Below are 20,453 nucleotides of genomic sequence, written 5' to 3'. Positions count from 1 at the left end.
GAGCACCGCAGGGCTGGGCGAGGCCGCCTCCCTGCCGCCGCTGCCCCCGCGGCACGGCTCGGCACGGCTCGGCACGGCTCGGCACGGCTCGGCACGGCTCGGTGCGCTGTCCCCGCCCCGCTGCGGGGCCAGCGCGTTTTTTCCGCCGGGCGCGGAGCCCCCGCGCAGCCCCTGCGGGAGCCCGGCCCTGCCCGGGGCCGCCCCCGCCGCCCCCCCGAGCCCCCCGCCGCACCCGAGGGGAGCGGAGCCGCGGAGCCGCCCGGCCCCGGCGGGGGAAAGGAGCAGGGAGGCAGCGAGGAAAGAGAAAAAGCCGGAGCGCGCCTCGAAGGGAGGCGAGAAGCAGCCGCCAAGCAGCCCCAACCCGAGCCGAACCCCCAAACTTACCCCCTGCGCCAATCGGTTAGGCAAGGATCGGGGTCTAGGAACCTATACCGACCAGAAGCGGTGTAGGATATTTTTCTGAGTCTCAGGGCAGAAGCTCTTTCTCTATATTCTTGGTTGAGTGAGCACATCCAGGTGTGAAATTGTTTGCACACCCCAGCACCTCTTATATTGCCAGCAAAATTAGCTGTTATTACTGTCACTGTTTAGTGATGGTTAGCTTGATAAAAAAAAAACTGCTGTAATCAAGACCTGGCGCATCTTTGCAAATTACAGATAATTGTAAACGTCCAGATTATGATAATAGCATCCTAATCCAGCCTGCAATATAATTATTACAGAGTGTTACATCTGAAACTGTCCAGTAGGGCTAATTCAGCCATTATTTAGACCCTATTTTTGCACTGCAAATGGGTTGCTGAGTTGAAAATGTACGATTGTAATTTCACGGGGCACTCAATGAGTAATGGTATAGGGAGAGAAAAATACAAAAGTGAAATGCGAACAGTAGCGATCAAATCAAACTCCGAAGGACAAAAGGCTGTTTGATTCATAGGGAACGAGAAGAGCGGGAATTAAGAAAAGAGCAAATCAGTGGTCTGCGGCGTTACGTGCCCAAACCTCGAGGAGTGCGAGGCTGCTGGCAGCCGGGGGCTGATGCTCCGGGCTCCTGCCGGGACCATCCCGCCTGGCAGCGCGGATCTTCCCGGCCCAAGGCTCCCCGAAGGCTCCCCCAGCCCCAAACGCGGCCTCGCTCCTGCCCTGGGCCCCCTCCCAGGTGCCCCAAAGCTCGGAACAGGCCCCGGGGGGAGCCCCAGGGCTGCTGCCGGGCGCGGGGGGCCGGTGCCGGGCACCCTCCGCGGAGAGGCGCGGAGCCTCTGCGCGCCCGCTGGCCCGGTCGTCAGGGGTCCTTAAGGAAATTAGCGCAGCCCCGGCTTAATTGGAATTAATTAGCCAAAAGAGCCTGGCTAACAGGACTACCTGCGGCTAGCGAGGTTAACTCCTTGGGCTGGTTCCCCTCCTGATTAGCTTCCCTTAACCCCGGGCGCGGAGCGCGCAAACCCGCTCGGCGGGTGCATGCGAGGGGCTGCGCGCTGCTGCCCGAGGAGGGGGCGCAAGGGGGGACCGACCCCGGCCCCCTCTCCTCTCCCTGGGCAGCAGCAGCCCCTGGCAATCGATAAAAACGGTGCCGAGAAAGGGAAAGGGAAGCTCGGTGGGGAGCGCGAGGAGAAAGCCCTATGAAGGCGCGGCACGGTGCGCACGGAGGGGCTCCTGCAAAAGGCTCCCGGGGCGCAGGGAGGGCAGGGCACGGAGTCAGGGCAGGATCCGGCCCGGCGAGGCTCGCTGCTGCTGCTGCAGAGCCCGGGCTGAGGTTTAGGCAACCTCTCCGGGACTGCCGGCGGGAGGAGAGCGAGGAGCCACCGCCAGGCTCCTCCTTGCCAAGTGCTGAATCAGGCGCAGCTACTGGCCGGGACCGGCTCCCCGGGCCCTCACCTGGAGGGGAATAGGGCAGGCCGAGGGGGCTCGGGAGTTTTTCCTGCGGCCTTAAAGGTCGAGTGCGTGGGGGATGTACGCGCAGCCACCCGTGGCGTGGGCGTCGGGGTTTATCGGGTCGGTGTTTCTGGCAGATAAACCATCGCTCAGCCTCCTAACTCGCGTGTAAATAGACGCACCGCAGAACAAAGAGCAGAAACATTTAATTGATGGAAGACAGATTCTCCCTAAAAAAAAAAAAAAAAAAAAAAAGGAGAGAGAGACAGAAAGGGAGGCTTAATGTAAACTCCTCAGTTCCTATTTTCACGGCTCTTGTCTGACCTATAAAACAGGTTATTATATTACTGCAGGCGACCGCTGAAACGCCCGAAAGCAAGAAGAGGGGTTTCTCCCCACCCCCCAGCCCGACTTTCCCCCAGCAATAGATCCCCTTTCCGTAATCCACAGCCGAACCACCTAAAAGTCTGTCAGTCGCAAAATTGCGTGGCAGAAAATCCCTAATGGATGCCACATGGGCGATGCTGCGATGCTCCCGCCGGCCGCGCCGTGGAGCGCCCGGAGCCCCGCGCAGGCACCGCGCACCGCGGGGGGAGCCGGAGGGGAGGGAGAGGGCGAAAGAAAAGCCCTAAAAAAAAGCGAGGAGGGCTGCTCGACGCCGTGACAGGTTGGAGGGGGTGGGTTTTTATCCCCGGGGATGGAGGGGGAGGGAAAGGGAACGGCTTCCCGAGGAGGCAGCACTCCCCCGGGTGGAGGCTCCTCCGTGCCCGGGGATGCGGAGATGCCCGGGCAGGGTACGGCGGGGCTCCCCTGGGGTTTATTCCCCTCTGTCCTCGGCTGGGTCAGCTCTGGGTGCGTGTGTTGGGGGTCTGCCGAGGGTGGGAGAGCTCCAGGGGTGCGGGCAGTGTCAGGAGGCCTCGGGCCGGGGCAGCCGGGGCTGCAGTGTGTGTGTGTGTGTGTGTGTGTGTGTATGTCAGGCCCTGCGGCTCAGCCCTGGAGCCGCTCGGCACCCACAGGAATGTGGCTCCTCTCGGCTCCCCGAGCTGCCCCGGCTCCACATGGAAGTAGCCGCCAGGAAAAGAGAAGGGAGGGGAAGAGAGAGAGGGGAAAGAAAAAAAAAGAAAAGAAAGGAAAAAAAAAAAAAAAAAGAAAAAAAAGCCCCGAGCCAGCAATCCGCCGAGCCCAAACCCAGCGTCAGACAAAGGACAGTTCATCCCATCCCCTTCCCGGGGAGGCCCGGACAAGCCAGGCTCCCTCCGGCCGCCGCCGGAGCCCCGGGGTGCGCCCGGCCGGGGGCAGGCGCAGGGGGGAGCGGGGCTGGGAGGGGGGCCCGGAGCATCCCCGGGGGCTGGCGGCCGGACACCTCGCGTGTGCTCACCGGGTCTGGCTGCCCTCCCCCGGGACGCCGTGCCAGGCTCCTGCCCCTCTATATGGGAAGAAATATGAGGTGGAGAGGGGGCCACGGGGAAACCGAGCCGAGGCTGGAGGGGGGCGAGGGGAGCGGTGCCGGAGCCGGGGCTCCCCGGAGGGGCAAATCCCCAGCTCTGGCCGCATCCCGCTGCCCCGCAGCCCTTCCTGAGCTCCCTGCCCCTGCAGGTTACAAGAGCCCGGCAGCTCTTCAAAGGAAAGGGGGGTGGGGGGGGGGGTGGACCGACCTGGGGAAGAGACTTCCACCTCCTGTGTCCGAGCCTTTCCGCGAAGGGAAGGAATCGCAGGGAGGGGGGGGAAGCTCTTACTGCAGGTTAAAAAAAAATAATAATAATAAATAAATTAATGCTTGGCTAGAGCGAAATGAAGAGAAGAACGGGAGAAAATGAAAAGGTCGAGCATTATTTTTTTTTTTCTTCTTCTTTTCAGGAGGTGGAAATTATAGCAGCAGAGACAAAGCCGAGCGTTTCGGCAGCTCCACGGCCGCGGAAACTCCCCGCAAGCTGGCGGGGGAAACGAGCAGGAGCCGCTGCCCGGAGCCGCCGTGGGGCTGCGGGAGAGGCCCCGGCTCCCCCCGGCTCCCCCCGGCTCCCCCCGGCTCCCCCCGGCAGGGCTGCCCGCTGCCCGGCACCGTGCCCGGCGGCACCCCCGCACCCTCCCCGGCTTTCAGGGCGAAGCTTTTAGCGAGCAGCCCGGGCTATTGTATTGCAAGGCGTTTAGCAACCCCCAGACCTGTTACAAAACAGCCCCCCCGGGCTGCTTTCCTTTGGGGGGGAGCGCACCGCACGCAGCACGGCGGCGGGAGCAAGCCCCCCGCAGGTAAGCGCACCGGGATTTGGGACACACACATTTTCGGGTCCCCTCCGAGCCCTGAGGGCTCTGTCCCCGCCGAGCCCCGGTGGCCGGGGGCAGCTCGGAGCCCGGGCATCCTTCTCCGGGTGTTGGTGCGTGCGGAGCCGGCCAAGTCCCTCCGCCAAGTCCCTCCTTCAGACGGACCCGCTGCGAGCGCCCCAGCCCGGCTTTTAATGGGAACGGGGGGAGCGGAGCCCTCGGTTTTCTCCTTTTCTCGTATTCAGCGGCTCCCTCGGACGGAGAGGCAATTTGTGTAATTAGCCGGGCTGTGGAGTGCGCGGCTCTCGACGCTAATTGCTCTCGGGGCGGCTGGAGGAGAGAGCCCCGCTTCCAGCTTCGCTTCGGCAGCACCCGCGACCCCATAAAAAACCCCACGGGCTGCGGGGAGCCGCGCCGCAACCCCTCGGTGGCGGGGGCCGCATCCTGCCCAGCCCACGCGCCCTGCTCAGCACCCGCCGGCCTCGTCCCTCTCCGCAAAAACCCGGCCTTCTTTTTTCCTTTTTCCTTTTTTTTTTTTTTTTTTTTTTTTTTGTCCTTTCTCACCGGCAGAAGAAGGGGGGGAATTTGGAAACGCTCCTCGTGGTCGAAATAATTTTATTTTATTCAGAATATACAGTTTAATTCCTCTATCTACAATTATTTACAGGGTTAAAATAACATTGAAAAAAAGTCTCTGGAAAAGTTGAGGTCATAGATTTCAAGGCACCATTGATAGTGTCCACAGCTGAGCCAAAAAATGTCCGTATCGTATAAAAAAGGGTTTCCTTTGAAATGCAATAAGTTACATGCACAAGCTTTACACATTTTAATCTTTTGTTTGTTTGTTTGTTTGTTTCGTTTCCCTTTAAAAATTCCCCATATGCATTCCTTTCGTTATTATTCCTTAACAGTAAAACACAGGAGTCCAAGGAACAAATAATAATAATAATAATTAATAATAATAAAGGGTCAGGCTCTAATAAATTGTCCCAGAGGCCAGCGCTAACGGGTGCTGTAGGGAGCCGTGGGGTTGGAGGTGGGAGTTGATGGCGTTGGCACCGGGGTACCAGGAAGAGGAGCTCTCCAGGTAGCTGGATGCGGGGGACGGGTTGGAGTTTGGAGGGTGAGCGTGTGCGTGGGCATGGTGGCTGAGGGAGCGGGACGAGCCCTGAGGTTCCCAAACCGCAGGCGACTGGGGCGAGTTGCAGGCCATGGGGTCGCTGGAGCTGGGGCTGTGCTCCGGAGGCATCTCCCCGTTCTTCATGATCTTCTTGATCTTGGACCGCTTGTTCTGGAACCAGATTTTCACCTGGGAACGGGGGGGACAGGAGGAGAGGGAGGGAGGAAAGCGACACCGTTACTGCCAGCCCGAGGATGGGAGCGCCGGGGGAGACCCCATAGACCCTTGGCCCCTCGACCCTGTCCTTCCCAGCTCCCCATCCCACCGAGCCGAGCCGTGCCAAGCCGTGCCAAGCCGTGCCGAGCCGTGCCGAGCCGTGCCGTACCTGTGTCTGTGTGAGTCCCAGCGAGGCGGCCAGCTCGGCCCGCTCGGGCAGGGCGAGGTACTGAGTCTTTTGGAACCTCCTCTGCAACGCCGCCAGCTGAAAGCTGGAATAAATAGTCCGGGGTTTGCGCACTTTCTTTGGTTTGCCGTTCACCATCCTCACCTCGGGCTCCGCCACCTCCTTCTCTGCACGGGCGCAAGGGCGGGAGACAGACAGACAGACACACAGACAGACAAGACAGACACGCAGACGTTAAGGCGCGGGGCCCGGACACGACGGCGGCGGTGTCCCGCCCGCGGGCCGAGCCGAGCCGAGCCGAGCCGGGCCGGGCCGGGCAGCGGCGCCGGCCCGACGGGGCCCCCGCGGCTCCCCCCGGGCTCCTCCCGCCGGGGCTCCTCCGGGGGGGGGCCGCTCCCTGCCCTCCGGGACCGACCCCCCCGGGGCTCCTCCGCCTCCTGCGGCCGCGCCGGGCGCCGGGGCTCCTCCGGGCCGGGCAGCCCCGGGCGGCGGCGGCGCCGAGCGGCCGGGAGCGCGGGGCCTCGCCCCCCACGCGTGGGGTTTGCGCGGATCCGGCCCCCGCAGCCCGGCCCCCGGCGGCGATCGCTTCCCCCGCACCTCCCCAAAGCCGCTCTGGTCCCCAGCCGAGCCCCCCCCACACACCTCCATGCGCTCGGCTGGGGGCTCGCCGGTTTTATTAATTCCTCCCCCCTCCTTTAGCTATTCCCCCCCATCTCACAAAGCAGCGAAGCGCTAAAAAGGCGGTAAAAAACCTAAAAAACTTTAAAAAGTCCTCCGGCTCTGCAGCCCTGCCGCCGCGGGGCTCCCCCCTCCCACTCTCCTCCCCCGCCCCTCCGAGCGCAGGGGGAAGGAAAAACTTTCTTTGCCACCGCGAAGCCGAGGCGGAGGCGCACAACAAGGCTCGGCTCTTTTCCCCCTCTTCCTGCGGGGGGAAGGAGGAGGGAGGCAGCCGGGTTGGGGGGGGGGGGGGGGGTCGGGGCCGCTGCCCGACGGCTGCTTTCCCGGAGCACCACCAGCAGCAGCCCTTCCCGACGGGCTTCGTGCGCTTCGCATCGCGCGGGGTGGGCAGGAAAACTACACCCAGCCTTCCCCCTTTAAAAAAAAATAGCATTTATTTTCTTTCTTTCTTTTTTTTTTTCTTTATTTCTTTTTATTTCTTTTTTTTTTTTCCTCTATCTTTTTATTTCAATTTTTTTTCCTTTCTATTTTACTTCTTTTTTCTTTTTTTCCTTCTTTCTTTTTACATTTTCCTTTCTTTTTTCCTTTTCCTTTCTTTTCATTTTTATTTTTCCTTTTTCTTTCTTTTTATTTTTTTCCCCTTCCCTCTCCTTGCAGCTGCATCCCCGCCGTCCCCAGAGCAAGGACGGGACGCTCTCCCCCCCGGTGCTCCCCTCCGGCCGCCCCCCCCGGAGCCCAGCTCTCACCTGGCTGGCTGCCGGAGCCCTGGACGCGGTTGTAAGCCCCGCTGTACTGGTGGTAGGGGCTGGCGTAGCTGTAGTCTGCATAGGCTTTGGCAGGATAGTTCCCGGCGGATCCGTTCATGCCGTGGTACTGGTACTGGTAGGGGTTGAGCGCTTTGCCGTAGGAAGCCGAGGTAGGCGAGCAGTAGCCGTGCGGGGCTCCCCCCGTCGGGCTGTAGTAGTCGGAATCCGTCGCCGAGGACTCGGGCAAAGTGGGAGACTCCTGGGACGGGTGGTGCATGGCTGCGGCGCTCTGGAAAGGAGCCTGGAAGTCTCCGGACCTGACGGTGGGGACCCTTCTGTCAAATACTCCTGTCATAGCTCGGAGCCGGCTGCGGGCTGGGGCTGCTGCTGGGGCTGCTCGGGGCTAAGCAGCCATGGCTGGGGGAGGAGGCTGCGGCGCTGTGTCTGTCTCCGGCAGACTGCTGGCTGGGGCGCAGCATAGGCTTGGTTAAATCCTTAATTGCGCTCTTACGCACAGCAGGGTGGATCGGGTTCCATTGGCCAGAGCAATCGGGAGCAGCGACACCCTAACTCGTCCAACTAGTTTAGCACAACAAAGCTTCGGCTTAAAAAAAAAAAAAAAAAGAAAAAAAAAAAAAAAGAAAAAAAAAAAAAGAAAAAAAAAGTCCCATTCAAGCTCTTTTAAAGTGAATACCAACAGCAACATCCGAGGCAGAGCGGTGGGGAGGTTTCCGTCCCGTTGCCCCCCCCCCCCTCCCAGCACCGTGAAGCCTCCGAGGGGGCTCGGCCGGCCCCCGGCGCCCCCAGCCCGCAGCACCGGAGGGGGGGGACAGTGGAGAAGCCCCCCCGGGCTGTGCTGCCTCGCTCCTCCCGGCCTCGCCGGTGGCTCGGGAGCAACCCGCCGGTCCCCGCTGCGATTTCGGCTCCGGTGGCGGTAATGGTTAGCGTCTAGCCTCAGCCGGCTTGCTCTTCCCCTCCTGGGGGACGTGGTCCGGAGTGTGTGCGTTAAGCGAAATAAACCCTCTAATAAACCCTCTTACCCCCCCCCCCCCAAAAAAAAAATCAAAAAAAAAAAATCTCGGATTTTGGTTGCATCATTTCCTGCATCCCCACCGCCCCGGGCCGCCTGCAGGCAGGTCCGGCTCCGGTGGAGCCCAAATCCCCCATCGCACCTCCGCCACCGCCGTCGCAAGAGCCCGTTTGGGGGGTGGCAGCCCCCCAGAGAGGGGGGTGAGGGGGTCGCCCCCCTTTCCCTCGCCCCCCAAGCACCCCAAAACCCGTCCCGAGCAGCCTCCTCCTCCTCCTCCAAGCCCCGGCACCGGGGAGCGGCCGGGACGGGGCGAGCCGCGCTCCGGCTGTGCCCGGCCGCGGTGATTTCTATGGCGAAAAAAAATGGTTCGGATTTTACAAGACACTAAGGAAAACAAATAAAAGGCTGTTTTCAGTGACCTGGAGTTGTAGATTTTTTTTTTTTTTTTTTTCTGAAGCTGTTTACCCTCCAGATTTAGCCTGTTTGCTCACCGAAGATCTCGTAGCCAGCTGGGTAACACTTGTAACACAACCGTGCATGTTGTACTTGAACTCATTGTTTGCTTTGGAAATGTCCACAGCTCATATAAAATCACATTAAACAAATCCCTGAGCATTTCATTATATGATTCACTTAGGTCTATGGAAATACCCCCCCCCCTTTTCTTTTTTTTTTTTTTTTTCTCTAAAGAGAGGCACCGGAGCGGGACACGTTTACGACTGGGGAAGGGGGGAAGCGGGTTTATTAAAGCTCCCGATTTGCATCCAGTCGGAGAGATTTTGAGCAGATGAAGAGGGGGAGAGCGGGGGGAAGCCCATCGGTGCCATAAATTCCAGGGCACTGCTCTCCAACACGCCCGGGCAGGAAGGTGCCGCCTGAGCGCCGGGGAGAGGAGCGGGGCCGGCGGCAGCCGCTGCACCCAGCCCCGGGAAATGGGGGAATAATGAGGAATAAGGGGGAATGAGGGGGAATAATGGGGGATAATGGGGAATAATGGGGAATAATGGGGAATAAGGGGGAACGAGGGGAGAAGGGGTGCCCGCCGCGGCAGCTGGTGCTCTGCCTTTATTCAGAAGCAAAGGGAAAAAAAGTTTGGATGTTAAAAAGCAAGCATGTGTGAGAGGGGGGAATCCGCCAGGTATACCCACAGCAGCCCCACGCGGATTTATTTTTTCGGGAGGCAGCCGCAGCCGCTGCCGTCCCCCCCGCTCCCGCAACCCCTCGCGCCTTGCGGGACTCCTGCCCCCCGCCTCCAGCGCCCCGCACCCGATTTTCTGGACTTTCCGCCTGCTCTGTTTTTTGCTGTTTTTCAGCTTTTTTTCCCCCAGCGGTTTTTATTTAACACATCCGGTGGGGCGAGCGCCTTCGCGGGGCAGGAGCCGGCGCCTGCCTTCCACCCCACAATACGCCCATTGTTTACCCGCACATGCTCGCCGCGCCGCCCCGGGCCCCCCCTTCCCCGTTCCGGGCCGAACCCCGGGGCCGAAACGGGCGGAGAAGGAGGGGGACACGGCGTGGGGAGGGGGGGGACCTCGGAGCCTCCCCGTGGCCGTGCCAAGAGCGCCACGCCGCGGTCACGCGTGGGAGCGGCTCGGCAGCGCTACCTGCGGTGTGTGTCCCCCCCCCTTCCACCCCTCCGCCACCTCCCCAAAGCTCCGCCGCCGCCGCCGCCCCCTCGGGGCCCAGACTGAGCGGCGGCGGCGGGCGCGGAGCCGGGCGGCCCCGCCAGCGCCGGCCCCGGCGGGCACGGGCACCGGGGAGCGGGCCGGGGCGGCGGACAAGGCGGCGATTGTTCCCGGGGAGCCGAGCGGGGGCGGCCCCGGGAGGGGGGCGCCGAGCTGCCGCCGCCGGGAGGAGCGGGAGCACCCAGCCGGGCCGGCCCCGCGGGTTTTGGGGGGGTTTAAAAGGGGTTTGGGGGGTTGGCTGCAAAGGAACGGGGCACCCCCGACGCCAGCCCTGCGTGGGGTGCCGGGGGACAACCAGCTCGGGAGCCCCGAGGGTTCGGGGTGGGTTTTGGGGAGGGTTTTAAGGGGTAGGTTCCGTCCCCTCTCGCCCCTCGGAGCTTTGTCTCTCTCCAGCCGACGGGCGAAGTATTTCGGAGAAGGCTCTCAGAGTTTTGGATGAAGTCTTCTCAATTGTTCAGAGAAAATCTTTTCGCTTTCTGGATAAAATATTCTAGGTTGGGCACCGAGTGTTTTTTTTTTTTTTTTTTCTGGAAACTGTATTTCCATGGAAATTGCTGGCAAAGAATGAAAGGAATTCTCCCTCCCCCCCCCCCCCCCCCCCTTTTTCTTAAAAAAAAAAAAAATAGTGCACACACACACACACACAACCTCCACAGTGGAAATATGGATTAACTCTTGTTTTACAGCATCAGAAAATGGTGATTTCCGAAGAGCTTGGACAACCTGAGGGCTTTCCTGGAGCTTCATCCAGTGCATTGGCTTAGGGCTTGCTAGACTCGGGGAGGTTGTTCAGAAAGGAAAGGTGAAGGGTCTGAGAGTCCTCGTGTTCAGCCTAAGGCTGGGAAAAAATTGCATCTGCTTCAAAGTAAAAATCTTGGTGTGTTCAGTATGGGGGAAAGGTAGATGGAGGCCAATGGCAAGGGCTAGCGGGCTGCCCAGAAGGATGTTCACAGGGCAATGATAGAAGGGAAACATGCAGGAAAGGGGTTTGGAATTAAAAGAATTGGGAGTGGGAGAAGAGAAATAAACCCAAAAGAAAATCCAGGCAGAGACCCTGGGACTTTCTGGTCAGATTTCAGTAGGTTTCTGCAGACCCTTGCTGGGTCAGGAGGCAGAAAAGGGGCATTTCCCCCCAGGCATGATGCACACTGCTCTGGGGAACTTGTGGCCCTTCAAAAAACAGGATTTTGGGGGCGCCCCTTTGAATGTCACCATTCATGCTGACGGAAGGATGCACATGTGAGCCTGGGCTCACAGCCCATGAGGTCTCCCAGGTGTTTTTGGGTGGACAGTGTTCCTGCCCTCCCATTAGAGCACTTGCCAGGCTCTGGTGGCAGCCGCTGTGAGTGCCCAGGAGGCGCCGGGCCTGCAGCTGACCAGGCCGCGGGGCTCAGCCTGGCCTGCAAAGCACACCCTGCAGAAAGACCGCCACCTAAAATGTGTTAGAGATTGAATTTGCCCTTTAACAAACTCGGGGAGAATTGGAGCTGTCTCTTTTACCTGCCAAGGAGCTTATGCTTCCTTATTTTTGCCCAAACTGCACCCCTGAAGGGAGGAGCCGGGGCTCCATGTTAGCCTCAGCTGTATGGGCTGTGTGGGGCAAGCTGATACTGAGGAGATGCAAGACCCCTGTCCCTCCTCTCCGGGGTCACTGAGGGGCTGCTTAGACATTTCTTGACACATCACAACCTTCCCAAGGCAGGGCATTGCCCTGCCACCACGGCCCAGCCCACGGCCTCCGCCTCCAGAATGGGAAATAGTTGGCAACCTCGCCCACTGCCCGGCCTTTCTGACCTCCGTCCCTGCAACCTGGTGACATGGGAGCTCTCACTCGATTCATCTCGACACATACACGACCCATCTTTACAGGAAAGGAGACCTGCCCTGGGCTGGGCAGTGAGGAAAAGACCCTTGCAGGGCTTCTTCCTATTTCCAGCCCATGTGCTTCCACCGCGGTGTAACGCCACCGGCCTCTCTGAGGTCATGGAGGACAGCAGGGAAACGCTCCCAAGAAAATATTTACACTAGCTGCCCTTCCTGAGCGGCTGCGGTGCCACCGGGCAGGTCTGGCATGGCTGTGACAGTGGCACGAGGGGAAGGGCAGATGGGGAAAGGACCAGGAGCTGAGGAGGAAAGGATCTTGGCCACCGAGGGTGCTGCCCCGCAGGCATGGGGCAGGCAGGAGGGGCAGGAGGAATGGCTTCAGGAAACCTGGCGTCCTGCGTGACTGGGCAGCTGGGCTGGATGACTGTAATGATCTTTTCAGGCCTTAAAATTTATTGCTGTAGCTTTCAGCTCCAAGTAGCCACAGGCGGTTGCTCCTCAAGGAAGAGGGCTGATTCATCTCCAGTACGGCAGCTCTCTCTGCTTATTCTCTCCCGCCTGTCACATCTCCTTCAGCCGTAACTCACTTCTCGGTCCCTCAGATAGGAGCAGGGCTGCCTCTCTGCGGGACTTCAGATATTTAGATAAGTCTCTTTGCATCCCGATGTGGTAGGAATGCTTTTCCAGATCGCTGACATCCCTGTTAAAAGATGACTGACTGATCAAAGAATTTGAGGCGTAGCTTTCCAGGGCTGTAGTTTCCCTTTGGTCTGTTGTGGCTGGGGCAGAGCTGGGCAGGTTTGCTGGCAGAGACGCTCATGAAAGCCCATGCACAACACGGCGCGTGGATCTTCCTTTGCAAGCCTCAGGAGTGTAGCTTACCACCTTGGTTTTGCTCATTTCGTAATTATTTAATACCGTGTTATCCTACAGAGGTCAGCCAAACTTTCATAATTTAGACCTTGACAGATCTGCGGATGATGGCAGTGTTGGGAAAAGCTCTCAGAAAATCCCGTTCAGCTAATTCCGCGTTTGGTGTGAGGTTCGAATGCCTGTGCAATCAGCACAAATCAGGCAACGTTAAAGCATACAAATCAATGCAGTAATAAACCGCAGCAATTAGGCTGCTCAGGCAGCGAAGACAAAAAGTGACATTCACAAGGGGTCGGGACACCTTGCGGGTTAAAGATCAAGCTAGAAAAAACACATATCTTTTCGTACCGTTCTGTCTTCAGTACTCCCAACACATGACCTACCGGCCTCTCCTGTTCAGTTTATCAATGTGTACTCATGTACACATATCTAGTAGACAATATGTATAATAAGTTTTACTAACTTGTGACTGTCATACAAAATACACTTCATGTTCAGTTCCTTAGCACAGCTTTGCCTTTATTTATTTATTTTAAAATAAATACACACTAGACTTTCCCTGGCTGCAATTTCAGGGCTGTATTATTTTATCTCCTTCCTTAACTTTTATGCCCTTCGCAGAAAAGCATGCTGCCATGTTCCAAACTTTGTCTCTTAAAAACAGCACAGGGGAACCTTCTCCTCCTTCATCTTTCACAGCCCAGGCTGCAGCTGCAGGCAGCCCTGCAGGGAAGCAGGACGTCAGTGGCTGTGTTGTTGTGCCGGCTGTTCAAGGGGCTCCGTAAGGTCACCATCATGGTCATAAGCGTAGAGGAAAAGACTTTCCTTTCTCTGGTCTCCATGTTTGAATTACATCTTTGTCCCTGAAAGAGGCCCTGCTGGAAGAAGCATCAAGATGCTCTGCTTTAACACTCATTTTACATTCCTGTGAAGATCTTCATTTATTGGGAAAATGGAGGTTATTTTCTTCTTCAGCTCAGATTTCTTCATCACGATGTTCTCTAGTCAGTGACTGAAAAATAGCTCTTGGGGCTTTATCTTTTGTGCTTCCGTGAGCCTGCTAGTTCTTTTATTATTAGGAAAATGCATTGATATGGGACTGAGAAATAAGGTGTTTTTCTTAAGAATCACTCACTATTTTGAGGCAGGTGAGTACTGTGAGGTAAAGTACTGCCTGGATGAACACCTACAGAAGGAAAAGGATTTTCATTAAAGATCTTTAGCTGAAAATGCATTTGGACAAGGCACAAGATGCATTTGATTGATTAATTTGTTTTTTATTTCTTCTTACAAAGAGGGTAAATTAATCTTTGGAAAAAACAAAGGGCCGTGGTGGCTTCTTCATGACTTGTACTTTTTCATGAAGATGGACTCCCCTTCCAAGTGGGACCTTTCAGTCAAGCAGAGAATGAAAGAATGGTGCAGAAATTACTAAATAGGGCTGTATGACTTGTTCTGTGCAGGAAATCAGAGCAAATGATTCCTGTGGTTCCTTCTTGCCTTCAAACCTGTATATTTTTAGCAATATTGCCGGTTTTATATATATATATATTTTTCTCATGTGCTGCCAAAAGAAGTATTCATGTGACATCCCTCTGATTTCAGGCTCCCTCTGCATTAGGAATGATGGGCACATGATGATGCCCACGTTTGGATTTGGGACTTTTCATCTCTTGAAGAACCAGCCAGCATGAGTTTGTGAAGGGTAGGTCCTGCCTAACTAACCTGATTTCCTTTTATGATAAGATCACCCGTATGGTGGACCAAGGGAAACCAGCTGATGTGATTTTTTTGGACTTCAGCAAGGCTTTTGACACGGTTTCCCGTAGGATCCTACTGGACAAAATGTCCAGCATACAGCTAAATAAAAACATCATACGATGGGTGAGCAATTGGCTAACGGGCAGGGCCCAAAGGGTTATGGTAAATGGGGCTGCGTCAGGCTGGCGGGCGGTCACCAGTGGGGTCCCTCAAGGCTCCATTTTAGGGCCGGTACTTTTCAATATTTTTATAAACGATCTGGATGTAGGAATAGAAGGCATTTTGAGCAAGTTTGCTGATGACACCAAACTTGGAGGAGTTGTGGACTCGAATGAGGGTGGAAAGGCCTTGCAGAGGGATCTGGATAGGTTGGAGAGCTGGGCGATCGCCAACCGCATGAAGTTCAATAAGAGCAAGTGCCGGGTCCTGCACCTGGGACGGGGAAACCCTGGCTGCACGTACAGACTGGGCGATGAGACGCTGGAGAGCAGCCTAGAAGAGAGGGATCTGGGGGTCGTGGTAGACAGCAAGTTGAATATGAGCCGGCAGTGTGCCCTGGCAGCCAGGAGGGCCAACCGTGTCCTGGGGTGCATCAAGCACGGCATCGCTAGTAGGTCAAGGGACGTGATTGTCCCGCTCTACTCTGCGCTGGTGCGGCCTCACCTCGAGTACTGTGTGCAGTTCTGGGCACCACAGTATAAAAAGGACATGAAACTGTTGGAGAGTGTCCAGAGGAGGGCTACGAAGATGGTGAAAGGCCTGGAGGGGAAGACGTACGAGGAACGGCTGAGGGCACTGGGCCTGTTCAGCCTGGAGAAGAGGAGGCTGAGGGGAGACCTCATTGCAGTCTACAACTTCCTCGTAAGGGGGTGTCGAGAGGCAGGAGACCTTTTCTCCATTAACACCAGCGACAGGACCCGCGGGAACGGGGTTAAGCTGAGGCAGGGGAAGTTTAGGCTTGACATCAGGAGGGGGTTCTTCACAGAGAGAGTGGTTGCACACTGGAACAGGCTCCCCAGGGAAGTGGTCACTGCACCGAGCCTGTCTGAATTTAAGAAGAGATTGGACTGTGCACTTAGTCACATGGTCTGAACTTTTGGGTAGACCTGTGCGGTGTCAAGAGTTGGACTTGATGATCCTTAAGGGTCCCTTCCAACTCAGGATATTCTATGATTCTATGATTCTATGATTCTATGAACCCAAGGGCCCTCTGCAACAAGGTGTGCATGGCTGCCTCTTCCCCCTTCATGGGGAGCCTGCCTGTTGGTGGGGCTTACCTGGTATGAAACACAGACTTCATCCAGGTCCTGTTAACACCAGTAGAAAGGGTCCCTGCTGGTTTCAGTGGGGGTGGATGGATGTTTTGTGTGCCGAAGCTCCTTCTGTCTCATCAACAGCTGGAAGCACATTGCTGTAGCTTCTGCCGTAGCCTCCCCATTTTGGTTCCTGAGCTTTAGACACCCATCAGCCTCCTGCCAGGGCTGCTCGCTCGTCGGCTCATTCTTCCCAGTCCCGCTGCTGTGATGGGTTTGGTATAAAATCTTTTATTCCTCTTGCACTTACTGCTTGTAGGCAGACCAGAAATCCTCATTGTGCCTGCTGCTGCTCTGTGTCTCAAGGCACTTCAGGTCCAGAGGAGGTATCAGGAAGCTGGAGAGTAAAGAAAGCCATTTCTCCAAAGCCTGTCCCAGGCTTTTTTTGTGGTGGAGTACAAAAGCTGGCTATTACCCTTTCTGGCTTTGGAAAAAGAAGTTAGATAAAATGCAGAGATTACAGAGGGAGACAGTCATCTTGCAACAATTCTGGGCAACAAAATAATAGCTCTGGGCTGAGTGAAAGGATGGTGCAGTGTGATCCAAAGGTGTGCTGGTGCCAGCGTGAGGCTTTCCAGCCACATTCATAAGAACTTCACGAAGCCCTTTGTGTTCTTACACATGTTGGTGTAAAAGATGAAAACGTCCATAGTCCAAAGTGGCCAGGACCTCATTGGTGTGATCTTACGCAGGGTTTTGGGGGGGATAGCTGTGGGTTTTTACAGTCAGAATTTGCACTGAGGATCTCTGTCGAAGCCTGGCTCTTCTTCTAGTGAAAGGCTGGTGGGGAACAGCTGCAGGTCGGAGTAGAGCAGAACTTCTTGACTGCTTAACATTTCATCTTTCCGCACTAGGACTTCAGAGAGTAACGGAGTGCCAAAATAAAAATGACAATCACATATTTCTGCAGGTTTTGTTTTCATAATTATGACATTATAGTGCTGTTTACTCAACCAATACAAGCCCGGTGCTCTTGGCAAATACTTACAATGTGTGTGCTCCGAATTTATTCTTTGCAAAGCAGACTTTACACGCCACAGATGAAAACACTTCAGCCTCATTTGAATAGGAAATAAAAGGGATTGCATTACTCTATTTCTTTGCGAGCTGGAAAAATAAATAAATAAGAGGCATTGTCCTCTTTCAGAGTTCAGATTTCATTTTCTTCAAATGAAGTTGCGGTGGTTAGATTTACAAAACCTCTATTCTTTTATTTTTATTTTATTTTATTTTTTACAGATCTGCAAATTTCCTATCTTTAAAGAGTTTGCACAGAGTCAAAAAGAAAACAATAGAAACAAAAATCTTCAAGCCGGAAATTCCAAGCTGGCATGAAAATGGCAAGAACGAGATGTGAACACTTCTTAGTACCAGCACAACCACCAGATTATTTCTAAATTCCTTTTCTCTGAAATTCTGTATTTTAGTTATCATGGCAAAACAGAGTATAAGGCAGAAAAGACAGTTGTAAATATTATCTTGAACTGCTTAAAGCTATATCTGAGGACATATAGACTATAATAGAAACACACAGAATTATTATTGTGTTTTACATTTTGGCATTTTTGCTAACTTCTATAATTATGTCATTTTGGTACATTAAAACAAACAGCAAGGAAATAGAAAATACTTCTTCCACAGCTGTGTTTACTACCTTAAATGTGTTTTTTTCTCAACTAGGCAACCAGTCTGAGATAAGAGGTTTCCCTGCTGTGTAACACAGCATAATCAGGAGCACACACAGTACCCACCTGGAGTATTCCAATGTACAAGAGTAGTGGAAAATTAAAGCAATAGAATGGAAAAGTCAATAGCTTTTTCCAGTGAGACACATTTGACATAGTAATAGACTTACTTTTTAAATATATGAACGTACAGAAGACCTCGGAGAGTTCCTTTCAGTGAAAATCCTGTTTATAGACAGAAAACAAGAATATCAAACCTCCCTTAAACAAATTCAAGTTTTATTTGAAAGACTTTAAAATGCATTTAACTATAATGTGAAACATTATTTTGCACTTTCTTTACTACTTTGGGGAGCATATTTCACACAAATGAAAGCTTAATCATTTATTCTACTCAAATGAAAATATTTTGTCAAAATTGCAAATATCTGAAAAATATTATCTAGTCAAAATTGACAGCATCTTCCAAGATCTCCTGAGGAGTTTTAATCTGCTTGAATATCCTCTTAGAAATTAATTGAACTTTTTCCTGGCACCATTTCTAGAACAGAACTAAGTTGCAAAATCATTGTAGGAAAATGTCTTTCAATTGGAATTAGCAATATTGCTTCCAATTTTCAGCCATTGGTGATATGAGGCAGCTACTTTTGATGAAATCTGGGCAATTTAGGTAGGACTTTATTGCACTGGAAAGACTGGTGGATCTTTTATAAACTTGCTTTGAATGATCAGTCATTATTTACTCTGAATGTTGCAGAAATCAAATAATCTGATAAACTTTTTCAGGTCATGTAAAACACAGGTTTTGCTTGACCTGAAATTAAATGTTTTACTTCAGCTTTGAGTGTTTCTTTATGGCCCTTAGCTCCATATAAAGGAAATTAAAGAAATTTTGCAATCACAGAATGAAAATGTGTTTTAAAACATCTGTGTGGGATTTTTAAATTTCCACATTATGTTGTCTCCTTTCAGCATGGATTGTTGGAGAAAAAAATTCTGAAGTGAAGTCTCAGGATATTTCTGAGTAACCAAATGTACAGTTTTTGTTAGAAGACAACTTTGGCTGAAAGGAAGACATCTGAACCCACTCTGTTGTTTATACTTAATGCCGAAAAGGGAGTGTCAGCCCCTAAAGTAGGTGTTTGGAAATATTCCTCTCACCAGATGAGATTTTAGGCAACCTCTTTTGTCTTTTCTGAAGGTTTTATATCTGTGCGTCAATGCAATCTGTTATGGCTGGTCAGGAAGTTTCATTTACACGGGATGCAGCTCACCTAGGTGGCTTTGCTGCCTGTGCACACCCCATCAGCTCAGTGTGTGAGTCCTCACACTTAGGTAACCAAAGCATTCCCTGGCAAGCCTGCCACTCCGAGCAGTAAGCCTGCATTCTCCCTGTGCTTCAGCCACGGTCCCAGCCCTTGGAAATCTCCAGCTTACCATGATGTGCTGCAGTCCAGCTGTTGAATGGGGCAGGGACAGGAGCCACCAGCTGGTCTCATGTCTGTATGCTGCAGCAGGTCCCACTGGCTGCTTGCCCTCATAGCATGCTGTTTCACGCTTTGCTATGTCCTTTTCAGCACTTGGCTTTAAATTGCACTTCAGAAGTGTTGTGCCCTGAGTTGCTAGCCAAGTCATGTCCCTGGTATTCTGCATGTGCACCTCTGGTGGGTTGGTCCCAGCCAGCAGCTAAGCACCCCCACAGCCTCCCAGTGAGTGTGGCAGGGGCAAAATTGGAAGAGCAAAGCAAGAAAACTCATGGGTCAAGACAGAGACAGTTTGACAGGAGAAGGAAAGAGAAAAAAAAAGCAAGTGAAGCAAAGGCAATCACTCATCATGTCCTGCAGGCAGCCCGACGCTCAGCCAGGCTCCATGCAAAGGCCACCTTGGAAGACAACAATCCCTGTGAGGTTGTTCCCTGATGTGCTTGAAAACTTCAAATTCCTGAGAAATTTCCTGCCAACTATTCAATTTGGATGTGACCAGTTGCAAAATACACAGCCTTCCTCAAAGGCTGTCAGAACTTCTCAGGACTTGTAGCCACCAGAAAGCACAAAAAAAGGAACAGATTTTTCTGACCTGTGATGCTGACAGCCCTTTCTTTAGGAGGGTGTGACAGGCACCGTGATGTGGGTTTCCTCAAGGAGAGTAACTGAATGAGAGTTTTTTTTTTTTCCTTTTCCTTCTCTTGGAAGAGCCATGCCCATTTATTTAAGTGAACAATGATATGAGCCTTCCCATTCCATTTCAGAAGAAACGTGGAGTTATGATTACTTAAAAAAACACATTTTCTACAACACAAAGCGCTGTTCTGCTCATGGAGATATTTATAGAAGAAATTAACACAACTTCTTGATAAATCTGTTGGATTACAAAGTGATGTGGCTGGCAAATGCAGGTTCCCTTTTAAGCTGTTTGAGGATTTCTGTCATAACAAACATTGTCCCCAAATGCTGGCACCCTTTCCTCTAGCAAATTTTTGAGCGGTGCTGGAACACACTCTGATATGATTCCCTTTCATTTCTGACACCGTTATGTCATTTCGTGGATTCGCGCTGACAGCATTTCATTTCGACATCATTATAGCATCTCAACTGACTTTCCACACTGAGCACACCAAGTGAGTTTTGTGATGATACTATACTAAGAACAGTTAGAATAAATAGGTTATTAACACGATCGCTGGGAAAAAAAATGCTGAAAATAACTATTGTGAATGAAAGTGAGTGGGTTTCCTTTTTTTTTTTTTTTTTTTTTTTTTTTTTCTCCCAGCCATTGCAAATTTTGATGCTTTCTTTTTATTTTTAATTAGCTGAATATTCTGGGTAAGGTGAAGGTAGCCATGAGCTTCAGGGTGTAGTGTGCTGCTGGTGCACAGCAGTGCACCAAGTGAGCAGCATGCCCAGCACCCCAGCATCCCCTGTGACAGGGGGAAATACCAGGGGGAAAGAAAAAAAAAAAAAAAAAAAAAAAAAAAGAAGCAAAAATCCCAAACCAAAAAATCCACAAACCAGCACATCTCTTTTTATGCCTCTCAGTGCTGTAGCTTACAGATTGATCACCTTGCAAGTCATGATATGATGTGGGGACACCAGTCCCACCTGCTGTGCTCTTGCAGTGACATCCAGCTCCCAATGCAGCAAACCTTGGGTGTATCAAAACGTACAGAGTTCAGAAAGTCTCCATGTGTTAGATCATACTTCCATA

At 53.4% G+C, this 20,453-nt stretch overlaps 1 protein-coding gene and 1 long non-coding RNA gene across 2 annotated transcripts in view; both read right to left on the bottom strand.

Moving 5' to 3' along the window:
• LOC140001604 (uncharacterized) overlaps positions 1-630 on the bottom strand; it is a 40,584-nt gene extending 39,954 nt beyond the window's left edge. Inside the window, exon 1 of the long non-coding RNA XR_011807008.1 lies at positions 385-630. This is a non-coding gene — a long non-coding RNA (uncharacterized lncRNA). The remainder of the gene's footprint in view (positions 1-384) is intronic.
• Positions 631-4,729: 4,099 nt separating this feature from the next.
• DLX5 (distal-less homeobox 5) lies at positions 4,730-7,692 on the bottom strand. Its single transcript, XM_027450833.3, has 3 exons — positions 7,079-7,692; positions 5,637-5,821; positions 4,730-5,440 (listed from the first exon to the last, which is right to left on the bottom strand). Exons 1-3 carry the CDS (start codon positions 7,431-7,433, stop codon positions 5,108-5,110), a joined length of 873 nt encoding a protein of 290 aa, XP_027306634.1. The 5' UTR covers positions 7,434-7,692; the 3' UTR covers positions 4,730-5,107.
• Positions 7,693-20,453: the final 12,761 nt, after the last annotated feature.

The sequence above is a fragment of the Anas platyrhynchos genome, chromosome 2, assembly GCF_047663525.1.
Source record: "Anas platyrhynchos isolate ZD024472 breed Pekin duck chromosome 2, IASCAAS_PekinDuck_T2T, whole genome shotgun sequence".
NCBI lineage: Eukaryota > Metazoa > Chordata > Aves > Anseriformes > Anatidae > Anas > Anas platyrhynchos.
Note: the sequence above shows the minus strand (reverse complement) of the source record. Positions and strands in the feature narration are given on the sequence as shown.

What these genes read in the sequence shown, in the direction of transcription:
- DLX5 (XM_027450833.3), bottom strand. Translation starts at nt 7,433, where the DNA reads ATGACAGGAGTATTTGACAGAAGGGTCCCCACCGTCAGGTCCGGAGAC. An exon ending in GGGCTCCGGCAGCCAGCCAG is followed by an intron (nt 5,822 to 7,078) that starts GTGAGAGCTGGG and finishes GCGCCCGTGCAG; the next exon opens with AGAAGGAGGTGGCGGAGCCC. An exon ending in TGGGACTCACACAGACACAG is followed by an intron (nt 5,441 to 5,636) that starts GTACGGCACGGC and finishes CCCCGTTCCCAG; the next exon opens with GTGAAAATCTGGTTCCAGAA.